This window comes from Lactuca serriola, chromosome 2, assembly GCF_051521515.1.
Source record: "Lactuca serriola cultivar US96UC23 chromosome 2, Lser_US96UC23_V15, whole genome shotgun sequence".
In the NCBI taxonomy this organism is placed as follows: domain Eukaryota; kingdom Viridiplantae; phylum Streptophyta; class Magnoliopsida; order Asterales; family Asteraceae; genus Lactuca; species Lactuca serriola.
Window position 1 is genome coordinate 156,190,134 of NC_136409.1, and position 20,377 is coordinate 156,210,510.

Sequence of the window (20,377 nt, forward strand, 5' to 3'; positions counted from 1 at the left end):
TTCAAACTTTGTTAATTTTCTAAAATTGCATTATATAAAAGTCCACTTTTATTTATTATTTCATATATAAACGCCGTTCCGTCTGTAATTTATTATTTCATTGTATAAAAACGATTGCAACAAATGACCAATATTTCAGTGAACATTTTCCAACAGTGATTATTTTTCTTTCGATTGATAGTTTCGGATAAAAAACAAAAATGTTGCAACATAGGTTTTTAAAAGAAACTCACAAAAGACTACATATACCAAATTGCCCATCATTTGATCCCAAGCGATCATCACCGTGAAGCATAATTTTATTATTTTGAATGCTAAAAAAAATTATTTTCTATGTCTATACATAAAATTAATATGATATACGTACAAAGGATTAAAACAAAAGAAAAAAACTAAAAGCCAAATATAAAAAACCATAATATATTTTTAGTTTGTCATCAACTCATTATGTTTCTCAAGACTTTGTACTTTTTACCTCTTATAGTTATACATTTATATATATTTTTTATTATCCTAGTAAATGTATAAATGGATACACTACAATGGGATAACATCCTGAGGAATGAGCTTATAAGTTATAAGATCACTGTTTTAAACCTGAAAATGGACAAAAAAGAAAACAATTGATAATTACAACAATCTTATATACTTATAAATATAATCATAACAGATCGGATATGACAAAAGTGCTCTACCTACATGGGACAACAACTTTATTTTATTGTACTATCCCAAAGAAATGACTGCAATTCACGATTTTGATCCTAAAGATACCTGAATTTACTTCATTAGTTTTCAAGGGACATTACTTGTTGGAAAACTTGGCAACATGCCAAGTTAATTGCATAAAGTATCAAAGGTGGATTTAAAGAATACATGATTACTTTTTTAAAGCCTAACAACTACAAAAAAAAAAGACCTAAAGAATAATGGTGACAGAAAACTACCTACAATAAAGTGGCTTTCGGTTGCTGTTAGATCACATTTGACCAAAGATTATTTCATCCATTTCATCGAACACATAGAGTGCATGTTCTGTAACCTGCTAAAAAAATAACAATTCAAAGGTTCTTAATCCCATAAAACCACTAAAAAGGCATAAATGAATCAATGAGCTTACCAGTTAAATTTTAAAGAAAACAAAAACTAAAAGGGCATCTTGACTTTTTAGCAACCTTGTATAAAAAGGATCCCTTGAAATTTTTAGCAACCCTTTTTGAAGTTTTTAGGTTGGATTCAGAATCAAATCCCAAACAAATTACATTTGTAGTTCAGAACAAAGAAAAATCTCATGGTGGCGGTGGTGGTGTAGATGATAAAGAAAAATGAAGCTTAGTGATAATAAATAGAAGAAAAATATTGAAAGAACTCACAAAATGTAACTGTAATTGAAGAGGTCAGTCACATCCATTGCAATCCTTTTTGCACCGTCTTCAAGTCATAGCCTATAACTGTAAAAGAATTAAAAAAAAACATAAAACTATAAAGTCAAATTACAAATATAATTCGTGTAGGATTTTTTCGCCAATTACATTAATTGTCCATAAATAATGCATCTTCCATAAATAATCCATCTTCCATAAACCACGATTAGAGACCTTAAAGCTAGAGTAAGCCATAAACTATAATTATTTACTCCAAAAACAATCTGAATAATCCCTAAAAGACAAAAACAATAAGTTGAAGCAAATTCAAGTATTGGACAAAACAAAACCATTGAAATCCTGTCATTCCAGATAATCAAAGCAGAGCAGCCAAACTTAAAACTCCAGATGCAAATATATAAGCATAAAATTAGGAGAATCTTACCATGTTCTTAACGATTTGTTCAAAACCTTCACAAACAGATGCAAACAAATAAAAACAAAACTAACGTCAGACCCAACTTCTAAAATCTGAACTTTGAAACACATAAAAGTTACCTTAAATAAAGTCGAAGCTATGACACTCGAGATAATAGTTGGAGATGGTGATCAGCATAGACCGGTATAGAGTTCTATACGATCAGAGAAGAGATATAGATGGTAACTGGTTATGCAAAACCAAAACATATTCATGAGTGATGAAAGCTTGATCAAGATTTGATGACTTTAAACCTGAAAACATGTTTGCATATTTTAATCTTTGTCTTCATTTAGGAAATCAAAACACAAAAGGCAAGGGAAAAGGGAAAGGAAAAAAAATGAAGTTCCAACCAGGGAAATCAAAAACCAAAATCGATGAGAAATAAAACATAAATAAAACCTAGCTTGAAGTTTTATCGCACAAGCATTTCCAGATGATAGCATCCTCCTCATAAATTTGGCTAGATTTGTTTAAAGTGAGAGACTCTAAGATCGAGAGAGAGACAGAGAGAAAGCTTACATTTATGTGTTGAATTACAATGAAGTTCCATCCACTGGTGTAAAAATTTAAACCATTTCATGGGGTAAATGCTAAGCCGTCCACTAAATAACCTTACAAACCAGAGAGTTGCGACGGTGGTGAGGTTTTTCTGTGATGGTGGTTGAAAGTGATGGGGGAGGGGTTCGTAGATAGTGGTTTGTTGGTGAAGGTAGCGTTATGCAATGTTGGTTCTAGAGAGAGATGGTGGTAGACTAACCCTAAACGACCGATGATGGTGGGGACGTTGGCAGACGATGGGGACGACGGTTTTTTTTACTTGGAGGAAGAATAGAAAGAGAAATGGACAACACTTGTTATAGGGAAGATGGGCCAGAAATGAGAGATTTTTTCCTAGATTTGAGGCTAAGTTCAACATGACTCAGTCAAAGGCTTGCGGATAAGCTAATAACCATCCATTAATCCTTATCTTTGACTTTTTCAAATGTCGATCAAAAGAAGATTCGTGATTTTTTAAAGCATACAGTTATTGTACATATTGTATAAGAGGTGGTACTTCTTAAAATTCAGCAAAATCTGGTAAATACTTTTTAAGGTATATATATATATATATATATATATATATATATATATATATATATATATATATATATATATATATATATATATATGATACTTGAGTGAATTGGGCTATGGCCCAGGGTAGCAGAAAAATTGGGGCATAATTTCATTCCAATAAGTAATGATGTACATATGAATTTGGCCTAAAATTAAGTCCAATACTAATACACATTGTCTTGCGTCTAGGAGGTTCGACGACATTTGAGAGTGTGATTGGCACCTCTTGAGAAACTTAATCGCCAAACCTGTTGATCGTCTAGAAAAACACAACCTGTAGAGATCGAGGAGCCCTTAATCTACTGAGTATTTCATCATCTAATTTGATTTATATTTCATTCTCAGTATAATTAATCTAATTCTTTCCTAAACCTACTATATATGGCGGTTTGGAGACCCAATTTGAAGCAAACATGAAACATGAAAGACTTGCGAATTTTGAGGATTTGGTGAGTTCGACTCATTTTCTGATTTTTTTTTCTCATTCTAATTTCTAATTTGTGTTCGTTTTTCTATATTGGGTGAGTTCGACACCTATTCTAATTTCTTATTTGTGTTCGATTTTTGTCTTGGTGAGTTCAATAATTCGAGTGTTGTTTGTTTCAAAAGTTCGATTGTTTCTTGTCACAGCATCTCCAACCCACCTTCATTTTTCATTATTTTCCCAGTTTCTTTCCCCATTCTTCTCCAACCTTACCTCATTTATTCCTCCATTTTAGAGGAAATGAATAGTATAACACCATATTTTGTGTTATACTATTCATTTCTCCCAAAATGGGGATGAACTTTGAGTTTCGCTCTTTTTATATATTTATATATTTATAGTTTATTTTTATCTACTAATTATAATTTAAACGTGATTTAATATTTATAATATTATGTTATATATTAAATTATATTAATTAATTATAAATATAAAGTTTGTTTTTTGTTTATCAAATTCATATTAAAAATTAAATACATATTGAAATTTTAAAACACGATAACGTATTTTACAAAAGTTTATAATTACGTGTTATAAATATAATCTTATTTATTTAATATTATTGTAATGAAAAAAATATAGATTATATATTTGTTAAAATCAAATTAATAGAAAATGTGTGTTTAACAATTTATATAAGTTAGAAGAACGGAATATACTTTTGGGGATAAAAAATGGAGTAAGGTTAGATAGCAAACACTATTTACCGTATTTTTTACTCCATTTATGAGGGGGGGGGGGGAATGAAAATGGTTTAGAAATTGTCTTAATTGTCAGAGAGGACGATCACTATATAAAGGCTTGCTGGAGGAAAAGTGAAAAAATTAAAGGCAAAATATAATAGAATAGTTGGATTTGGAGGGTAATTTTGGAAGTTTAATTATAGAGTTGATTTGTTGTTAGCTTATTTATTTGTGGGAAAGGCCTTTGTTTTGGTTGTTCATATATTATCTAGTTCTCTTTATTGATTCTCTTTCATATGGATGCTCATTGATTTTTGGTTGATAAGTTTGCAGAGAAGTGCATGTTAAAATGTTGCTGCCTAATTCTAGCAATTTGGCATGATTTTGTTTTGATAATGCACTTTGTGATATAATTGGAAAAATTTTGATTGCTATTTTGGGATGTTATGTTATAGTTTTTAGATATTGGTTACAAGGTGAATTGGTTTATACTGGGGTGATTTGGATGCTAGAAATTGATGATTTATATTTGGAATGTGAAGTTGAGGTTAAAGTTCATTTGGTATTTGAGATTAGCGAGGTTATTCTGATTTTGAAGTTAACCATTAAAGTCTTTGGTGGTGATGTTCATCTAAGCTATTGTTGGGCTAGTTTAACTCATGAAAGTTTAATGCTATTGATAGGTTGCTCATCAAAGTATATTTTTATTGCTCTTGAAAATCTTTAAAGTATTTCTCCATCCAAAGCTCAAGTTCTATGGTGGTTTTGGTTTCTTACTTACTCAATATGTCAAAGCCATTTAATATATTTTGATGTAGTGATATGGTGTAGTTAACATTTTGTTTTTTGTTTTTTTAGTAATTATTAATTTCTAGCATATGCCTAGCTTTTTTATAACATTAATAATGTTTTTGTTGTTTCAAAAAAAAAGTGGTGTCATGAATTGTAAGTATTAAATAATAAAAATAATTATTTCCGGGAATTATTTTATCATCTCGCCTGGGGCATGAGATACTAATGGACCGACAATGTGTATATATACACACACACACACACACTGTAACGCCTCGTTCTAAAAGTAATTATTTATGGATTCCCGAGATCAAGAGTAAGGGCGTTTCGGTCTTTTATGGGCAATGGGTTTCATTCGAGAAGGTTTCGGACTGGGGTGTGTTGCTAGAAGCGAAGGGCTTCTCGCCACCTTTACGCGGATATAAAGTTCGTCGGGAACGGACTTAGGATAGAGGAGATATTGTAAATTGAAGATATTGGCATCAATGGTCCCTAAGGGGGGAAAGTTTGGCAAAGGGGTCTCATGCATGCTAATCAAGCATGCACGTGTTTGGCTGGGTACGCCCAGCGTAAGTTGGATGTACGCGCAGCGTACTGGATGTACGCCCAGCGTACGTCTATCATCCAGAAACCCTAATATTTTGAGTGTGGAGCTATTTAAACAACTTTAAGAGCTCATAACCCTCCCTAACCTTAGCCTCCACTATTTAGAGCCGTTTTCCCCAAACCCTAGCCAACTTCTTGAGAGTGTGAGCTTTTGATGTAACGCCCCGATTCTCAGGTAATAATTTAAATAAAATATTTTTGGGTTTTTGGCCCTACTCGACGAGTTGGTAGCCCTACTCGACGAGTAGCAGCGGGTCGGATCGCGAATTAAGTGGCCTACTCGGCGAGTCTTTTGTTGGACTCGGCGAGTAGGAGCTGGAGAGTGAAACCCTAAGTTCCGGGGTTTGCACCCCTATTTAAAGAAGCTCAAGCCTCTTTCAGTTCTTTTGCAGCCCCCTTTGCATCTCTTTCTTGTGTGTGTGTGTGTGCCCTTTGTGTGTTGAAGTGTGAGAGATGATTTTTGGTGGAAAAGTTTGGTTAATCAAGTGATTTTGGCAAGGAGCTGGGAAGAGATCCGATTTCTTCTTCTGTGGACATCTCTTGGGAAGGTAATTGACCATTTCCCTCAGTTATTTCAGTTAGACCTCATCTTTGAATGAGTTTTAGGGTTTTTGAAAGGGGATCAAGTTGGTATGGCAATCTATGGGCTAGATCTGAAGTTGTAACTTTAGATCTGGACCCTCTTTGGATTATTCGGGCATAAAGTTCCAGCTTTAGTCGAGTTTAAGGTCCCCTTAGTCCATGAGCACCCATTAAGAGCTTGGTTTTGGCATTTGGACCTTGTAAGGCAATGCATGCTCGTAAAGTTTGAAACTTTACGTGATAAGCAGGCTTAAGGAAGCTAGATCTACAATTTGGGACCTTGCCATGGCTTATAGACGTCTGCATGTTAAACTTAATGAAGGAACTCGGCGAGTCATATGAAGATATGCACTGGACCTGGGGAGTTGGATGAACAACTCGGCGAGTCAGTTGAAGGAAGCAGTGAACTCGACGAGTTGCTTGAACAACTCGGCGAGTTAGATGAGGATGGTCATGAAACTCGATGATTTGAAGAACAACTCGGCGAGTTGTATGATTTTTAGCCAAGGATATGTTTTCATGTATACCCGTCGAGTTGTAAGGAGGAAACTCGACGGGTGGCCTTGAGACTAGATCAGGATTCGAAAGAACTCGACGAGTCATCTCGATGACTCGGCGAGTTGGTATGTGCTTCAAAGACTCGGCGAGTTGAGCCAACATGGACTGTTGACCTTGACCAGGGATTGAGTAGTAGGTTATGGAGTGTCTCCTAAGAGTAACAATTTATGAGTATATTGTGCTATGGTTATAGGTGGTGGAGCCAGTGTCAAGTGATCTGATATTTGGAGTTTGCATTTCAATCGGCATCAGCGAGGTGAGTTATCCTCACTATATCAATAGGTTCTACAACACCAATGTCGGCCCTTATGATTTACATCCTGGGTTAGGATGGTTGCTTTGTCATTGCCATGTTATATTTCATCCTGGGTTAGGATGGTTGCTTGTTATTGCCATGCTAGATTTCATCCTGTTTTAGGATGGGTGTTATGATATTGCTTTGCTAGAATTTATCCTGTTTAGGATGGTTGTTATACTAGAGATCGGTAGTTATGGTATGCTGCATAAGATTTTGATCTATAGGATCGGAATCAGGATGGATGGTATGTTATGCTTTTATGATCCGTGAGGATTGGTGTGTTAGTGACCTGTTAGGTCGATACTCTAGCTATGAGTGAAACTCTATGATTGATGGTCAATGAGATAGATATGTTTGCTATGTTTACATGTCAGTATATATGATAGTATGCATACATGGTTAGTTGTTTGTTGGTTGGGTTGAGGCGGTCCTGCTTTGTGCTGAAGGCCAACACACCCTCTGAGCGGCCCGGGGAGACTGTAGGCCCACGCGGCGGACCAGTCATGCCGAAGGCTCCGGATAGATTTAGATAGATTGTAGGCCCAGTAGGGCAGACCAGTCTGGCCAATGGCCCAATATGTATGTTGTTTGATTGATCGGTATGGCTATGGTTCTGCCAGTGTGGTATTGGTATTTTGGGGGTAGCTCACTAAACCCTCGGGCTTACAGTTTTCAGTTTATTGTTTCAGGTACTTCAGGAGAGCGAGGGAAGGTGAAGGCGTGACCGTACCGCTCCTCATCCTCATGATCTATTTTGGGACACTCTGATGATAAATGAATTGGAAATGTTTTGTAAAAACAATTACTATTTGACTCTTTTGTTAGTATTAAAAGTTTAAATTTGGCGTAAATTTTATGGGTGTTACAAGTTGGTATCAGAGCCTTGGTTTGAGCGAATTGGAGGAACACTCATGTGAATCCAGTCTCAAACCGAGGAGATTTTTGGGAAACAAGTTTTAAAAATGGTTTTCAAAATAAAGGATTGAGGATGCAGAAGATACGATCAGTCGGAGCCTGTAAGTAAGCCCCAAAATACCATACAGTTATTTGATATTATGATATGATTAGAACAGCATGCTAGTGCTAGGCTAGGTATTTTCAGGAATCGTATGATAGATTGGCCAGATTGTATGATACATATTAGCCTAGGGTTTCTTGTATATGGGATTGACATCATAACTGTAGATGTTTAGCGTATGCACCACGGATGTGGAAAGTTAAGATCTTATAGCCTGAGAATGTATGATTCGACCTTAGTATAGGATCGGATATTCGAAAGTCTATCGGGTCCAGCACTATGTGCAACCAGTGTACACTAGCGCTGCAGGGGGTGATGGAAGTTTCATGGATATGTGAGCGGTGCGGAACTACAGAATCAGTTACTAGTTAGGCGATGTCCCCTGTTAGTGAGGGTTGAGCGCAGATTATGTTAAATACAGTTTAGGGCGTTGTGGTGATACTTGACACAAATATGGGTAGGTGTGGAAGGTAGTAGGGTCCCATACTACTAGAAGCACAGGACCCATACGCATATCAAGGAAGTCACAACCCCTAGGGTTTGAGGGTAATTGGTCTTCCGTCATTATATGATCTGTCTGAGACATTGATATTGTTTGCAGTATGGTGTTGACGAGACGTGTTGCTTCGGGGTTCGGATCAAGGTCAGGAGACGGAGGATTGGAGGTGCCGGTAGCACCTGAGCCCATGGTTCAGATCGGGACTGAGGAGTTGGATGCCCGGATTCGGGAGATCATGCACGATGAGATTGTTGCTGCGTTTCGAGCGCAACTGCCAGAGATGTTTGGGTTGATTAAGACCGCGATGGTCGAGTACTTTGATGAGCGGTATGCCGCTCTAGCGGAGACTGCTGCCGCTGCAGCCACCTCAGCTGTAACTGTTGCATGGATTGGAGGAGGAGGAGCCGGCAGGGCTTTCCAGTACCGGGACTTCGACAATACGAAGCCCCCGACATTTGATGGTACACAGGATGCGATTCGGGCTATGAGGTGGTTATCTGACGTGGAGGGATGTTTCTTCACGTGTTCATGTCCTACTGACCAGAAGGTCGGGTGTACCCTGAACCTGCTGAGGCTTAGGGCGAAGGACTGGTGGAGGCTGACGACTGGGTTGTATACTGATGATCAGAGGGCTACTGTTACCTAGGAGCATTTCCGGGAAATGTTTCGCACCCGCTACGTTCCGTGCGTGGAACGGGAGCGGCTTGCTCAGGAGTTTTTGACCGTGAGACAGGATGGGGAGTCTATGACGGAGATTACCCGTATGTTCACGGAGAGGGCTATGTTTTGCCCGGAGTTTTCTTTTGAGCAGTCTCAGATGACTCGTTATCTGAGTATGCTCAAGACGGATATTCGACAATTTGTGTCTACTCAGCGATGTGATACCCTCCTGGACCTACAGGAAGCTGCGTGGTGGTGTGATTTGGAGATAGAGTTGCAACTGAAGGAGCAGCGTCAGGCACCAGCACAGTCTCAGCCGGCGCCTAAGCGGTCTAAAACCGCTGATACACGGTCCGGGGGTCAACAAAGTCGCACTTGTGGAAAGTGTGGCAAGGCTCATTCAAGGTTTGTCGAGCAGGAGGAGGGTGCCACAAGTGTGGAAAAGAGGGGCACTATGCCAGGGACTGTCGCCAATCCGCCCCTCCAGCTGATATGAGGATTTGTTTCCATTATCATCAGGTTGGTCAAGTGAAGACCAACTGTCCGCAGCTCGCCGCCAAGCCGGCGCAGGGTCCCGCGCCAGCTACTGTGTGGATTGGGGATGGGAGGCCAGTCAAGATGGAGCCTCCGAAGGCTCAGGGTCGCGCCTTCTAGCTCACGGCCGAGGAGGCCAAGGCAGCACCGGATGTGGTTGCTGGTATGTTTCTATTCTCTATCTTAGTTATTGAAATTGTGTTATGCTTATTGGTTGTACCTATGATCAGGTACGTTTTTAGTAAATTCTTTGCCTGCTTTGGTTTTATTTGACTCGGGGGCGAGTCGGTCGTTCGTATCCCAGACCTTCTCTAGAGGGTTCAGTGTGCTGATAGATGATCTTGAGTGCCCGTTGCGGGTTTCGATCGCCAACGAGCACGGGGTTTCTGCTTCTTCGGTCTACCGGGGATGCAAGTTGGAGATTTTCGGAGTGTCTTTCCAAATAGATTTGATTCCTATCCCCATAGGGGATGTATGCGTGATTGTGGGAATGGATTGGCTTAGCCGTTTTGGCGCCATGATCGATTGTGAGGGTCAGCGGGTGGTGGTTCGAACCCAAAGTGGGGGAGAACTGGTGGTATGTAGTGAGGGAACCAGGCCGGGATCAGGGTTCTGTTCGGCGGCCAGGGCTCGACAGTATATTCAACACGGGTGTGCCGGTTATTTGGCGTATGCGGTAGATATGCGGGTTAGAGAGCAACTCTCAGTTTCAAAGGTCCGTGTGGTTAGAGAGTTTGCTGATGTATTTCCAGAGGAGTTACCCGGAGTGCCTCCGATGAGGCAGGTTGAGTTTAGGATTGATCTAGTGCCAGGTGCATCCCCTATCGCCAAGGCGTCGTACCGTTTGGCACCGCCAAAGATACAGGAGTTGTCATCTCAGTTGCAGGAACTGCTGGGTAAGCAGTTTATTCGTCCGAGTAGCTCACCCTGGGGAGCACCGATCCTCTTCGTCGGGAAGAAGGATGGTTCGCACAGGATGTGCATTGACTATAGGGAGTTGAATAAGTTAACGGTAAATAACCGTTATCCGTTCCTAAGGATAGATGATCTGTTCGACCAGCTGCAGGGTGCATCTTGGTTTTCCAAGATTGATTTGAGATCAGGTTACCACCAGGTCAGGGTGAGGGAGGAAGATGTGGAGAAGACCGCGTTCCGGACTCGTTATGGTCATTACGAGTTCGTGGTGATGCCATTTGGACTCACCAACGCGCCACCAGTGTTCATGGATCTGATGAACCGAGTCTGCAGACCGATGCTCGATCGCTCGGTCATTGTGTTTATAGATGATATCTTGGTGTATTCCAAGACCCAAGAGCAGCATGAGGAGCACCTCAGGGAGCTGTTGGAGGTGCTGCGACGAGAACGACTTTATGTCAAGTTCTCGAAGTGTGAGTTCTGGTTGCGAGAGGTTCAATTCCTTGGACATCTCGTTAGCCAGGATGGGATTTTGGTCGATCCGGCCAAGGTGGAGGCGGTTATGCAGTGGGAGACTCCGAGATCTCCCTCAGACATCAGGAGTTTTCTGGGCTTAGCAGGGTATTATTGGAGATTCATTCGGGATTTCTCCAAGGTTGTTGTACCCCTCACTCGTCTAACGAGGAAGGGAGTGGATTTTCGGTGGGGCCCGGAGCAGCAGAGGGCGTTTGAGACCCTCCGACAACGGTTATGCGAGGCGCCAGTGTTGACACTCTCCGAGGGAGTGGAGGATTTCGTGGTATATTGTGATGCGTCCATCACAGGCTTAGGAGCAGTCCTCATGCAGAGAGGGCGAGTGATAGCTTACGCATCGCGGAAGTTGAAGCCGCATGAGACGAGATACCCTACGCACGATCTTGAGTTGGGAGCGGTGGTCTTCGCTCTCAAGATTTGGAGGAACTATCTGTACGGGGTCCGTTGTACCATATACTAGGATCACAAGAGTTTGAGGCACATTATGGATCAGCTGAACTTGAATATGAGGCAGCGCAGGTGGCTGGATGTAGTCAAGGACTATGATTGTGAGATCCTTTACCATCCTGGTAAAGCTAATGCGGTTGCGGACGCCCCGAGCCGCAAGTCAGCTGGGTCTTCTACCCCAGCCAGATGTATGAGGATAACGGTGGATTCCCTGCTGGTGGGTTTGGTCAGAGATGCTCAGATCGAGGGTATGAGACCGGAGAACAGGAAATTGGAAAGGATTAAGGGCAAAAGCGCCTGGTTTGTTCGGGATAGCCGCGGGCTACTGACCCGATATGGTCGGGTTTGCGTTCCGATGACCGGAGGAGTTAGATAGACAGTGATGGAGGAGGCTCATTAGTCTCGTTTTTCTATTCACCCAGGGGCCACCAAGATGTACCGAGATTTGAGTTTGAGTTATTGGTGGCCTGGTATGAAGCAAGATATCGCTTGGTACGTTGAGAGGTGCTTGACCTGCAGAATGGTCAAGGCCGACCACCAGAGGCCGCATGGTAAGTTGCAGCCCCTGGAGATACCCATGTGGAAATGGGAACGGATTACGATGGATTTCGTCACATAGTTGCCGAATACGGCAAAGGGATTCGACGCTATTTGGGTCATTGCCGATCGATTGACCAAGAGTGCCCATTTCCTAGCTATTCGGGAGAGTTCGTCGGCGGAGAAGTTGGCCGACCTATACGTCCGCGAGATTGTCACTCGCCATGGGGTTCCAGTTTCCATAGTTTCCGATCGGGATGTCCGATTTACTTCCCGTTTTTGGCAGAAGTTCCACGAGGAACTAGGTACGAGACTGCATTTCAGTACAACGTTCCATCCGCAGACTGATGGGCAGAGTGAGCAGACCATTCAGACCCTTAAAGATATGTTGAGGGCGTGCGTCATCGATTTCAGGGGGAGTTGGGATTCCCACCTACCGCTTGTGGAATTCGCCTACAACAACAACTATCATTCCAGTATTAGTGCCCCACCTTTCGAGCTGTTGTATGGGCGGAAGTGTAGGATCCCAGTATGTTCGGGAAAGGTTGGGCACAGGGTAATGGGTCGGACAGAGGTAGTTCTGCAAACTACCGAGATGATACATCAGATTAGGCAGCAGTTACAGACCGCTCAGAGTCGACAGAAGAGTTATGCCGATCCAAGCCAATCTGAGTTGGAATTCCAGGTGGGTGACATGGTCCTCCTGAAAGTCTCACACTGGAAGGGTGTGATTCGTTTCAGGAAGAGGAGAAAATTGGGTCCCCGATTCATTGGACCGTTCAGTATTGTTGCCAGGGTGGGCAAGGTGGCCTATAGGCTAGAGCTTCCGGAGGAACTCAGCCGGATCCACAACACATTTCATGTTTCGCAATTGCGAAAGTGCGTCATGGACTAGAAGGCGGTGGTATCGTTGGATGACATTCAGGTCGATGAGCGCCTGAACTATATGGAAAGGCCTGTGGCGATTTTGGAAAGAAAGAAGAAGATTTTGCGGAACAAGGAAATACCTTTGGTAAAGGTACAATGGGAACATCGGAAGGGATCCGAGTGGACGTGGGAGCCGGAGGCGGAGATGCGCGAGCATTATCCGGCGTTGTTTATCCCAGCAGACTTCGAGGACGAAGTCTAGTTCGAGTGGGGGAGAGTTGTAACGCCCCGATTCTCAGGTAATAATCTAAATAAAATATTTTTGGGTTTTTGGCCCTGCTCGACGAGTTGGTTGCCCTACTCGTCGAGTAGCAGCGGGTCGGATCGCGAATTAAGTGGCCTACTCGGCGAGTCTTTTGTTGGACTCAGCGAGTAGGAGCTGGAGAGTGAAACCCTAAGTTCCGAGGTTTGCACCCCTATTTAAAGAAGCTCAAGCCTCTTTCAGTTCTTTTGCATCCCCCTTTGCATCTCTTTCTTGTGTGTGTGTGTGTGCCCTTTGTGTGTTGAAGTGTGATAGAGGATTTTTGGTAAGGAGCTGGGAAGAGATCCGATCTCTTCTTCTGTGGACATCTCTTGGGAAGGTAATTGACCATTTCCCTCAGTTATTTCAGTTAGACCTCATCTTTGAATGAGTTTTAGGGTTTTTGAAAGGGGATCAAGTTTGTATGACAATCTATGGGCTAGATCTAAAGTTTTAACTTCAGATCTGGACCCTCTTTGGATTATTCGGGCATAAAGTTCTAGCTTTAGTCGAGTTTAATGTCCCCTTAGTCCATGAGCACCCATTAAGAGCTTGGTTTTGGCATTTGCAGCTTGTAAGACAATGCATGCACGTAAAGTTTGAAAGTTTACGTGATAAGCAGGCTTAAGGAAGCTAGATCTGCAATTTGGGACCTTGCCATGGCTTATAGACGTCTGCATGTTAAACTGAATGAAGGAACTCGGTGAGTCGCAAAGCCGACTCGGCAAGTCATATGAAGATATGCACTGGACCTGGGGAGTTGGATGAACAACTCGGCGAGTCAGTTGAAGGAAGCTGTGAACTCGACGAGTTGGTTGAACAACTCGGTGAGTTAGATGATAAATGAATTGGAAATGTTTTGTAAAAACAATTACTATTTGACTCTTTTGTTAGTATTAAAAGTTTAAATTTGGCATAAATTTTATGGGTGTTACATTTGAAGTGAATTTGGAGTGTTTTGAGAAGAAGGTGTTGCATCTAGTGAGTAGAGGAAGAAGGCCAGCGTGTAGATCTGAAGTTTTTTGGAGATTCAGGAGCTCCTAAAGGTATAAAGCTTCTTACTGGACATCTATTTTGTGTAGATCTAACTGTGGTGAAGTTTTGACACCATTCTTGTCCCAAAAAACCCCATTAGGATGCATGATGTGTTTTGGTTAAGATGAGTTGTCCTTTCAGACCATTGGAGAGGTCTTGAGTAAGAAAAAGGAGGTCCCAATGGCTTTGGTCGTCCCATGTAAGAAGTAGGAAGGTCTTAATGAGTTAAGAGCTTTATGGATGTCCAAAAGGATAAAGATTGAGACTTTATGAGTCCTAGGCCCTTTTTGTCACTAGATCTGGCATATGGGCTTAAGTGCTTAAGACATTAAGCACATGGAAGGATTTTTGGTGCAGACGTGCGTACGCCCGCGTACCAGAGGGGTACGCCCAGCGTACGCCCTCTGTTGGGTTTTCGATTTTGGGTCGTGAAGTATTGGATTGTTTATGGGCTAGTTGGGCTTGGGTCGTGACTGAGCAGTATAGATGGAGTAATTTTGGCCCAATAATTATTATGTACCTTGGATCTAGGCCCGATTAGAAAGGTGGGCCCAGTTTAGTAATTGGGCCAATATTGGGCTTTGCATAAGGACTTGGTTTTAGGACTTGGCCCAATACAAGGAAGATGGATTTAAAGAGTGTTGTGGGTACTTGGCCTAGAAATTCATGATGAATTCTAATGAGATGATTTTCATGTGATAGTTGGGATTTCCGGTGAGTCAGCGGTCAGAGATTTGCAGGATTTCGGCAGTTGCAAGGTGAGTTATCCTCACTGTACTCAAGGGTCTAAGGCACCAAGGTCGACCCTTTGAATTGTTGTTTAGAGCTTGTTATGGTATGTGATGATATGCTTGCTAGTATCCTGGTAGATAGGATAATGATATGAGGATATGACTTGTTAGCTTAGTATCCTAGAGAAATGGATAGTTAAGTGATGGCTAGTTCTGTTGGATCAGCGCCCTAGTAGTTGGGTAGTGATTATTTATAGACCTGTAGTCGGTCTTGCCTTATGCACGCTGGTAGGAGGTTACTTACGGGTTATGTATGTTGAGCAGTAGCAGAGGGTATTCCATCCCGGTAGGATGATAAGGCCCTAATATGTTGGTTATGTAGAGTATTATGTGGTTGCCTGTTATGTGTGCATGTTTGCTAGTGTGGGGCATTCCAACCCGATGGTTGTGGGCCAGGAGTATTCCATCCCGGTAGGATGATTGGACTCATAGTAGGTTGGCATTCCAACCCGATGGTTGTGGGCCTGGGGTATTCCATCTTGCAAGATGATTGGACCCATAGTAGTGGTAGTTACTGTATGTATAGGGAGTGGGGCATTCCAACTCGATGGTTGTGGGCCAAGAGTATTCCATCCCGGTAGGATGATTGGACTCATAGTAGGTTGGCATTCCATCCCGATGGTTGAGGGGCCTGGGGTATTCCATCATATGAGATGATTGGACCCATAGTAGTTATTGTTGTATGTATAGGTGTTTGGCATTCCAACCCGATGGTTGTGGGTCGAGAGTATTCCATCCTGGTAGGATGATTGGGCTGGTATTATGTAGGCATTCCAACCCGATGGTTGAGGGCCAGGGGTATTCCAACCGGAAGGTTGATTGGACCCGTAGTATGTTGTTCTTTGTTGTATGTGTATGTTTATGTGTGTATGGGTACTTTGGGGGAACTCACTAAGCTTTCGGGATTACAGTTGTGGTTTATTATTTCAGGTGCTTCAGGAGATTATGGCAAGGCGAAGGCGTGATCGTACCGCTCCTCATGTTTTATGTTCTTATGATATGGTTCTGGGAAATACTCCGATGTTTGAAATATTCTGAAAACTAGATGTATGAACTTAATGGTTTTTGAATGAAGTAAAATGTTTTAAATTAGTTGAAATTTTTGGGTCGTTACACACACACAAATGTCTTATATATACACACACACACACACACACTGGTGGTTAGTTTTTTAGATAAGAGGTATATAATGATCCAAAAAGTTGATCGTTAAATTTATAGTATTAGATATGAGAGAATGAATTGAAATTGAATTTTCTTTTAATACGAATCAAGTACATATACAAATGAAGATTCGATGGAATAGGATCTGGTACAACAAATGTTACTATAGGTAAGGAAGACTATTTCTATCTCTATCTATAAATTAAAGATAAATAAACATGTGTAAAATATACATAATGGAATTGATATCGAATCTGGATTATGTATTAATAGGATCCTGCAAGATAGACGACCTTGAGAGAAGTCCAATCTTGGATACTAGTATATGAAACTTATGGTTGTGGTTGAGTAATGGTTTAGTTAAAGTATCGGCTAGTTGATCATCATCATTGATGTGAGTAACGCGTATATATAGAACATTCTTCGACCTTTTCTCGAACAAAGTGGAATTCAAGAGCAAGGTGTTTCATTCGTGAGTGAAAAACAGGGTTAGTAGAATAGTGAGTCGCGATGAGGTTGTCTAGTAAATTATGGGAGTAATGGATGATTTGTAGCCGAGTTCAAAGAGTAATGATATTATCTGTTGTACTTTTGTAGCGGTGGATGCTACAACCCTAAACTATGCTTCGGTTGATGATCTTGCTAATGTGGGATGGTGTTTAGAGCTCCAAACGATTGGATTTGACCCAATGTAGACAATGTAGCCAGTGGTACGACGATAGGTTTGTTTGTCACCTGACCAAACTGTATCAGGTCTAAAATGGACGGATGTGATTTTTCTTCATCAATTATCAAAATTCAAAATATTTTAGACTTGCAAATGAGAAAACATTTAAACATTAAGGGTAAATTACACCAATCGTCCCTCGTTCATGTGTCAAAATGCACGTTTGGTCCCTATTTTCAAAAATTAACTCGAATCGTCCTCATGTCGTAAAAAGTTGCATGATTTGTCCATGATGTTGTAAAAAGACTATTTTAACCTTATCATTTTTCTTTTTTCATTTATTTATTATGTATTTCTTATTAATTTATTAAAAATTATATAATAAAATATTTGGGCTCACCCCTTTTAGAATACCAGTTGACCATCTTTGTCGTATATCTAAAACTTACACCCAACCACCGCCCACCACTTATCACCGTCACTCCACTAGAAAACATGACAACATTGAAAGACTTTCGAACACCTTTATAGACTCCAACAACCCTTTCTCTCCACTTACCATCCTCACTCCACCAGAAACCACCAACATGTCAAATGACCTAACATGATCTACACAATTGATGATGATGATTGTAGATCTAAAGCAACAATGTAGATATGAGACGGTGGTGTAGATCTGAGACGATAAAGGTTTTCAGGTGGCGATGACGACTCTAGGGTTTCATGTGAAAAGGTGGCAGTTGTGGCACACAAGGTGTGATACTCTAGGCGATGGTGTCTTTGACGACCGTGGAGGCTAGGGAGGCTGAGTAGTTCCCGACGATGGCTTTCACGATCTACGCCCTTTGAAACCCTCCTCTGATACCATAGACGGCGATGCAGTTGACGAACATAAAACGCTGGTTCGAAACCCTCCTCGACGGAGATCTTAGAGTCAAGACTTGGGGTTATTCGGATCGAAGAAGGTGTAGCAGATTAGAGAATGAGGAGGAGAGAGAAATGTAGTACTCAGATCAAAGAATAAGAAGAAAAAGAGGCATGAATACCCCATCGATGGTTGTAGGCGGTGCTCCGGTGATGGTGGTGTGCAGTGGCGGAGCCACTTTAGGACCATGGTAGGCCCAGACCCACCCTTAAAATTTCATTTTTTTTAGAAATAACATATTATATGGGTGCAAGATATTTGAAAATCCTTTGTAGATCAGTTGGCAAGCAAGACGTATTCTAATCCATGGATTTACATTTTGCTTTTTTTAAGTAATTCTTTTTTAAAGTTACATTTTTGCACTCATATTTATAAGTTAAACTCTTTTAGTAAGTTAGTTTTCAAAATTTACATATGTCACACCTCAAATTTTATAAATTTGTATAATTCTATTTTAAGATAATTTAATTTAGTTTTTAGTTATATATATATATATATATATATATATATATATATATATATATATATATATATATATATATCAATTATTTTAAAAGGACAACCCTAAAAAAAAAAAAAAAATTGGCTCCGCCCCTGGTGGTGCGCAGTGACTATATTATAAACATTAAAAGATATAAATCATATAATTATTGAATTTTATCAAATATTTGAAGTTTTTAGAAGTATTATATTAATATCTAATATAAAAAAGTTAACAAAAAACTCATTTATTTTAGGTCCGATAAAAACAAAAGAGAAAAAACAAAAAAAAAATATGTGCCTTGAAAAAAACTCGCGCCATAACGCGATAAGGCGCGCCTTGACACGTTATTTGGACGTCACGTTTCACAAACTCGCCTTGAACGTTTTCGTAACGGCTACACCACGCCTCGCGCCACCATTACGCGACTTTTAGAACCATGATATAAACTAACAAGAGGTGAATCATCCAATTTTTTAGGATATAAAAAATATCCCAATTAATTTTTAAAAATAAAAACTATTGTTTTGAGTTTTGAGACCTGCACAAAAATTATAAGTTTACCCAAACAAAGACTAGAGTTGAAATCACCAAAATGAAATTCACGTTTTTCATAAAAAGCAAAATGTATTATTATCATTAATTCTGACGTCATCAGTTGAAAGCGCGTGGTGGTAGCTATGACCATGAGCACATATACTTTTCCGCCATCGAAGATCGCTTCTTTGCTTGGTTGCTAATCTACCTACTCCTTCAAAATCCCCCCAACTCATCCGATTCCTCCATAATCCATCAAAATGGCTTTGGAATGGGTGGTTCTAGGCTACGCCGCCGCAGCCGAAGCCGTCATGATCATCCTCCTAACCCTCCCCGGCCTTGACGCACTCAGGAAAGGTCTTATCGCCGTTACAACCAGCCTCCTCAAACCCTTCCTTTCCGTCGTACCCTTTTGCCTCTTTTTGCTAGCGGACATCTACTGGAAGTACGAAACAATGCCTAGCTGTGAATCTCAGAACTGCTCACCATCGGAGCACCTCCGCCACCAGAAATCGATCATGAAGAGCCAGCGCAACGCTTTACTTATCGCTGCTGCGCTCGTCTTCTACTGGATCTTGTACTCTGTCACGAAGCTTGTTGTTCGTGTCGACCAGCTCCATCAGCGAATTGAGAAGTTGAAGAACAAGGAGTAAGTTGTCGATCTGTAACCCTATTATTGGGGGATTTAGATAAGTTATCTCTGGATTTGATTCGCTTTTGTTATTTAAGTTCTATGAGTACCCATCATTCGAATTTGAGGCTTGATGAATTCTATTACTACTGTTTTAGTGTAATTGATACCGATTTGACTTGCTATGGAGATATAAATTGAGTTATCCTTCGTTATATGCCAATATGTTTTCTGTTTGGAACAAAATTGAATGATTTTCTTTCCCCGATCAATTACTTGTTTATGATCCAACTGTTGAAGGTTAAGATCTGTGAGTTTTCAACAAATATGGCGATTTCCCCCAATTTATATCCAAATTAGGTTCCCAAATCATGAAAACGCCAGTATTATGAACATGATACTCGAAAGTCATTCATCTTATAGTCTTAACTATGGAGATCTTAGGGTTCAAAGTTGGATTCGAAGTGATACAATTTGAATTAGTTTTGTGCATTTTTGACAATGTTGCGAGTTAAATGCCTAAGCAAAATCGAATGATTCTTGGATCAGGGGATATACCCCCTTTGTGGCTTTGTTTTTGCAATGCTTTCTTGATCTCTATGAAATTTTGTGATGATATCTATTACAATAATTATCAAGTACATATATATTACCACAAGTCCACAATGACTCAAAATGTGATTTAATTTATGACATTTCACTATAAACAGTTTAAATTTTATAAAATAAGTCGACTAATTTTTAACCAACCATAAGGTTTTGTAGAAATGTAATCTTTATTAATTCCGTGATATTTCTTAAAAATGTAATCTTTCAATGATATTGACTATTCCATTATGGTCACTATTGTGATTAATCCTTATTTGTATC

The 20,377-nt window shown here is 40.5% G+C and overlaps 1 protein-coding gene across 1 annotated transcript; it reads left to right on the forward strand.

Moving 5' to 3' along the window:
- Positions 1-19,038: 19,038 nt before the first annotated feature.
- Positions 19,039-19,722, forward strand: LOC145087113 (uncharacterized). The gene has a single exon (XM_079025014.1). The coding sequence runs from the start codon at positions 19,137-19,139 to the stop codon at positions 19,527-19,529; it is 393 nt and encodes a 130-aa protein (XP_078881140.1). The 5' UTR covers positions 19,039-19,136; the 3' UTR covers positions 19,530-19,722.
- The last annotated feature ends 655 nt before the right edge of the window (positions 19,723-20,377 follow it).